Source organism: Centruroides vittatus, unplaced genomic scaffold (genome assembly GCF_030686945.1).
Source record: "Centruroides vittatus isolate TY-2023 unplaced genomic scaffold, ASM3068694v2 contig_1213, whole genome shotgun sequence".
Lineage (NCBI taxonomy): Eukaryota > Metazoa > Arthropoda > Arachnida > Scorpiones > Buthidae > Centruroides > Centruroides vittatus.
The window spans coordinates 1,541,840-1,548,360 of record NW_027120776.1 but is presented as its reverse complement, the minus strand read 5'-3'; the positions used below and the strand labels follow the sequence as shown (position 1 = coordinate 1,548,360).

At 36.5% G+C, this 6,521-nt stretch overlaps 1 protein-coding gene across 1 annotated transcript in view; it reads right to left on the bottom strand.

Annotated features, from left to right (window-relative positions):
- Positions 1 to 32: 32 nt before the first annotated feature.
- Positions 33 to 6,521, bottom strand: part of EMC1 (ER membrane protein complex subunit 1) — a 42,158-nt gene continuing 35,669 nt past the window's right edge. The window contains exons 21-22 of the mRNA XM_067283507.1: positions 491 to 639; positions 33 to 422 (exon numbers count right to left, since the gene is read on the bottom strand). Coding sequence (XP_067139608.1) covers positions 262 to 422; positions 491 to 639 — 310 coding nt within the window. The 3' untranslated portion in view covers positions 33 to 261. The remainder of the gene's footprint in view (positions 423 to 490; positions 640 to 6,521) is intronic.

Genomic DNA, 6,521 nt, shown 5'->3' with positions numbered 1-6,521 from the left:
TCTAAGGTGATTATTTTTAATCAGAGAATATATTTCCAACGGTAAAAAGTCGGCTTTAATTTTTCACCATAATATACAGAAATACTTTAAATCACTGCAAACGTGGGACGAGAAAATAAAATCTGCTCTGAACCGAAACAATAACTTACTTCTGTACAGTCGACATAAATTAAACTTCGAAGGATCCGAGTAAAAAAAAACTATTTGGCCTCCTCGGTGACTTTATAGAATTTTACGTGAGCTTTAACGGAGACTACAGAGTCACTTCCACGCGGCTCTTAGTGCCTTGACAGCCGCTAGGTGTTTCGTGGCGTAGGAAAGTGCCATTAATGCCAGGAGAACTGCGGATATCAGTAAGTGATCGAAGTCGTCTTTTAAAATGTCGAATGTTTTGGATGGTGTTACTCTAGTGTACAATAGATCTACAAAACAACGTTTGGAATTACTACTATAAAATAGAATTTGGTGACGTAAGCTAGATTAAACTTACCCAATCCGTAAACGAACACCAGACACGTGGATTCGAGTCCCGACGGAGCCGTCTGAATTCCTCGGATGTGGTGCACGGTTTGATTGTAGTTAATGATGCCTTCGGATGGAATGGGTAATTCGGGAATGTACGGTATCAGACCTTCTTCTCTAAAAAATTAAATATAGAGTTACTGTAACAAATCAACGGTAATTCGAGGCATAATATGAGTCTCTGTTCAACTTTTATGTTATTTATAATTGTAGGTGATGTGAAGAGTGATTAAAAAGATTGTTTGCTTTTTTTTGATGTAAGAGCATCTTGCACTGTAAGGAATACTCAGACAATCATATTGTATAAAAGTACAGAACTTTATTGTCAGTGACAATTAAACCATAGAATTTAACTTATGACAAACCCCTCCATATCTGACCATTTTTCATCAGAAAATAAAATTTCTTTTGTTATATTTGTTCTTCATTTCTATACATGGCTTTTGGAACTTATCCATCATATATAAACTAGCTTATCCAAGCAGTTTAAAATTCCAGAGCATGTAATGTTGTACAAACCACAAAGTATAATATACAGAGACCAAACTCCTCACTACAATATCAGTTGACCACTGTGCCACAAAACTTCATAACGTATGTAACATTTATGTTTGATTTCGAGTAAGTTAATTTACCTTCAATTGCACGGGGCACAATGTTTTACCCAAAACAGATTTAGTTGCATTGAAGTGAATTTGCATAACTGAAACTTGCACCCACACTATATAAAAAAAATCAATTAAAAGCACTTTGCACATTCTAAATTGGCATAATATAGTTGTTTAAGAATCAGAGTATAATAATTATTAGACGTGTAGTGGATATCTTACATCTTCAATCTGTTGTCATTAGACAAACCTATTTTTGTGTCCACAAAGTTTACAACTAATCTTTTATAATTTTTCCAAAAAATTTGGAGAAAGCTAGCACTGTTTTACAAAACAAATTTTGGCTTCCAAAAGAAAAAAACATTTTTGACCCACTTTAAGTCGTCTTTGGCTATTACGTAAAAAGCTCGAGAATGGAACGTCGGCTCCATTATGTTTCGGATACAGAAATAGAGAGAAAAACAATACATTAAAATTTATATAGAAACTTCAATTGCAATTAATATGTAAATACAGGTAATCCCCACCTTATGAGTTCCACTTTGGGACTCAAATCATAAGTCATACGAAAAAATGCCGTCCACTAATGGATGAGTGGATAAAACCACTAAGTGCTGTTAGTCGCAGGTTCTCGTTTCGACAACGGGCTGGCAACGTAAAACTTTCCAGGTTTTCTTCACGTGTCTTAACACCTACGTAGGGACCAGTTTCCCATAGAAAGTTACCCGAAGGCATCCACGTATATTGCATTGCCGTATCCCATCAAACCACGTAAAGAGTATTTGAACATGGTTTATCAAGGCTGCATATACGTGTATATTGGATCGGCATAGTCCGTATTACAATATAATGATGCTGTTTAGGCATACTGTACTTCAAACCAACATTTTAATATTTTAATTATGATAATTTTATCAAAAAATTGAGATTGAGGAAATGTTACAATTTCCACAAATGTGATTTTCAAATCTGGTGTGCAATCTTTTCATGGAATTTATTACGATAAAAGTTCACTAATCAGAATTTGTTTGGATACTAAAGATCCCACAGATGGAAATACAGTATACGTATAATAACGGATCGTATAATACGGAAAATAAATACAAAATTTAAAATGATACAGGATCTTCCAAAACTAATTATACGATATGCACACAAAACATTGGTTAAGTATTGCTCAGTAAGCATGCACAAAAAAATTGGAAGCAAATAACAGCATGCTCTGGTACAAAATGTACAGCAATGTATATGACATACAGTAATCTAGTACTACTCTAATCCTGTATATACCTAATTAACAAGGTACTGCACCATTAGCGAGTTCTACCAATTGTTTGTAAGGAAATTACTATACATCCTGTATATATGTATATGGTCAAGTCCTTTATACACCCACAAAATTAACAAACAGATAGCTACAGGTTTGAACGTGATATATAAAATAACTGTGCACTACAAGACGAGGCCACTTGTGGTGGCCCCTAGTGGTAAAATTCAAAGTTAGCACTCCGTCTCAAACAATGTAATCGACTTTTTTCCGTATCGTGCAAAGTTGTAAAGCAACACCGATTTAGTACGAAAGGACACGCTGCGTACATAAATGGCACAAATAGAGAGCTAACGTTAACGTGCACGTCTAGCAGACAGTAAAATGTGTATTTCTCACACATTCATTCAGTTCTGGTGTGTTTGTTTATATCAATAACAGACATATACATTTCTCATCATTATTGTGTATACAAAAGGACCCTACTGTATACCCTGTATATTTTAATGTTAAATTTACGACATATAAAAATCAATAATAATTACAAGATATTTCAACCTTGTAAAGGAAAATTTATGGAAAAACGAAAGAAAAAAAATGTATATAATATCTGATGTTTGCTAGATGGAAGGTTAAAGGTATTTCACTGCTAATCTATTCTGAGTTCGTTCACAAGAACAATCTGGAATCGAAGTTTTCGTTGCGCTGGCATTGGGTTTAAGTTGCAGGAATCCGAACCCATAAGCTGGGTTCCGAATATTAGGCTCTGATTATTGTCACCAGTTTTGGATATGATATAAAAGCATCAGTTCTCGCAAATAAGTACAAAAAATATATATAGGGGGAAAACTATGTAATATTTTTTAGTTTGCTAAAATTATTTCTTAATCTCTTAAAAAAGAATAAATATGGTTAATGACAAAAATTTCTGGATGATTAAATTATTTCTTTTGTCTCTTTCCCTGCGGACACCAAGAGAGCCTTATTTTCCGAGGTCTTTGTGGATTTCGCTAGGCCCACAATGGGAGCTGCAAGGTAGCGAGAGAGGGGACCAGACGTATTGACGTTTCTGAGACAAACCACCCCCAAAATTCCCAGGGATGTTTCCCCGGATTTGATTCCGGGTGCCCAAACACATAAGCAGAGGCAGTGTCTAATAAAAATTTATACAAATCAAAGTCTAATTAGATTTATTTTTATTTGTATGTTACTTGGCTACCCTCGATGCAAGTTTTCCTTTAACTATTTTTGGAATTATATTAGAATAATTACTTTTTTATAGACGTTTAAGATAAAAAATAAATTCATGAAATAATATGGGATATCCAAAAAGTTTCTTTCCAGTGAGAAATTCGTAATGATGCAAAAGTTATACTTAAGGCATTGCATACCGGATCTGCAAGTTGTATGCAATACCGCAAGGTCAATCTGTATCAAATGGACAACTTACACTTCTCGCGTGCAATGCCATACAAATTTCTTGCTGCACGGTAACTTTTCTGACACCCACATATTTTTTACATGGCATAAAATTAACTGCTATTTCTCAATTGGTAATTATCAAATGCTCGACTTTTTAAACTACACGCAATTAAAATTACATGTTTAACGCCATTCAAATATTTCTGACATCTTTACCTATTTTTAGCAGATTTTAAAAGATATCAAACTGCTAAACTGTAGGAAACTCGGCGACCTTATTCTGTTTAAAATATACATTAATATTTTAAAGGATGTATAAATTTAGGGCAATGCATAATGAGGGGTATGATGTTCAAAGATTGAATTAATACCATCAAAAGTATTTTAAACATAAAATATTAGAACAAATGTGACCAAAGAAGGATGTCAATAAAGAATGTGACATTTGAAATGCATTTCACAAATAGGTGTTAGCGAGGCAAGATATTTTGGTCCTTATACAGATCTATTAGTTAGTCTATATCATTTTGTTTAAAGGTTTTAAAATAGAATCCATTTATTATGCTAAGCGGGGTGTTTGAAAAGTTACTCTGCAGTGGAAAAGTTTTAGTAAAGTTTTAGTAAAAGTGAAGTTCCTTTGGAAACAGCCGAAGGAAACCCCGGATTGGAGGTCACCTTTCAACCCAAAATCCCAGATTGGGGCCTCCAGTAAACGTCCTTTGGAGACCCCAAAATCCGGGAGAGCGAGATCCGGAGACCTAATGGGCTGGATTTAACGGGAGATTATGTGATTGCTAAAGAAGTCTTCCAAAAACAGCAATGTCTGCAAGCAAGTAATAATCGCCAGCTTTTTTTTTAATAGAGGGCTTATCTTTACAGTAGACAAAAAGAAAAATGTAAAAATCGGATAATCAAGAATCAATTGATAAACTAATTTTTTAGAAAAATATATTTTTACGATAAAAACGATATAAACGATATATATAAAATTGATAATAGTTGCCAGCCAGAGGGCTGTGATGGTTAAACCATAAGCCTGCCACCCCAAGGATATGGGAACATCAGGAATGTTTCAAGGAACCAGGAATTTTTCAAGAGTGGTCTGTCCTGGATATTTTGGATCCCATTCCTCACCATTGAGTTTCTGGTGAAATATCTTCTGATTTTAATTTTTTAACTAACGAAAAAATAATGTAATTGGAGCGCGGCTTGCAACTTAGCACTAGAATATCCAAATAATAAATTCTGTAGAAATTTCACTAGAAATATCTAGTTTTAAACCACACAATTTCAACAATTCGACATACTAAAGTGGATACGAGTTTAGATGTTTAAAAGACAATTCAAGGACAACCGAATTGCCAAGCAGTTAAGGTGGCAGCCTGCCATTCTGGAGGATCCAGGGTCAAATCCAGATGGATTAGAAAAAAACCCCAGGTATTTTACAGGGGAGATTACGTGTTCCCTTTTGTCTGGATACATTGGACCCCATCCCTCACCACCCAGCCTTCCCATTGTGGGCTTGCTAAAAAGATCCTCTGAAAAAAAATGTCCGAAAGTAGCAAAATGTTTAAAAATATTAATTACAATATTTCTATTTAATTTGTTGTTCTAATCAAATTAACAATAAAGAATAAAATCCATCGTAAGAGAACGAAGCAAGAGCAAATAAGTCCACTCTGATAACCTTAATTAGCTTCGCAAATCTATTTCTTTATCCACAAACGTTTTCGGTCTCTTAGGACCTTCATCAGGTGGTATTTAAGCTGAGAGTGACCCTACAAACTAAACTCACGTAACGGATACATTCCAACCCCCACTCCAGATGTGTACTATAAACAAACATCGCCGCGCATGCGCGGTTACAACGCCGGGTCGTACATCGCTTGCCACGCCTTCGAAAGTTGTATTTCGTCTTTAAAGTTGATAGAGAGGCCCTGGGAATCCGCTTTAAAGATCTCTAGCGCTTCTAAATACTTAAGGTGTTGAGCCTGCCTAGTTCTCCTTATCAAGGTCGCGCGCTGCAGTCCCGGTGTAATGCCGTTTTCACTAGCGTAAACAGCTAAGGCCGTATTGGTCTTTTTCTTCTCGATATCCGTTTTATGCTCACGGATGCGTTGGCCGAGGGATCTTTTTGTGGAGCCGATATACACTAGATCCCTACCGAATCTATGGTCTCGGAGTGGGATTCTATATACCCCCGGCGCCCTTTCAACGTCCACCGGATCTTTCCCGTTCCTAAGCAGGGAGAAGACGTCTGGTTTCCGCTTATAGGCTATTTTTGTGTTAGTATACGCACCGATCTCACGGTATAAGGAGTGTAGATGCCGTTCATATGTGATAACAACCAGGCGGGGAGGCATACCCTGTTGCCGATTATTCTCCCGAACCGCATCAGGCTGGTTTACAGGGTTGCGCTCTTGATCTTCTGCTATACTCAGTATAAGCTTCTTGCTATAGCCATGGTTCTCAGCTATCTCTGCTATCCTCCCTATCTCCTTCCGTTTATCCCTCTCTCTATTACAGTGCGTGAGGGCTCTTCTAGTAAGGGCCCTAAAGGCCGCCAGTTTGTAGCTATACGGATCATTGGAGTCGGCTGGGATGTATATCGGGATGGCGTTCGGTTTTCGGTATACATTAGTGTCGCAACTTCCGTCGCTAAAGGTAATATTAATGTCTAAAAAATGAGCCACTTCGTCGCT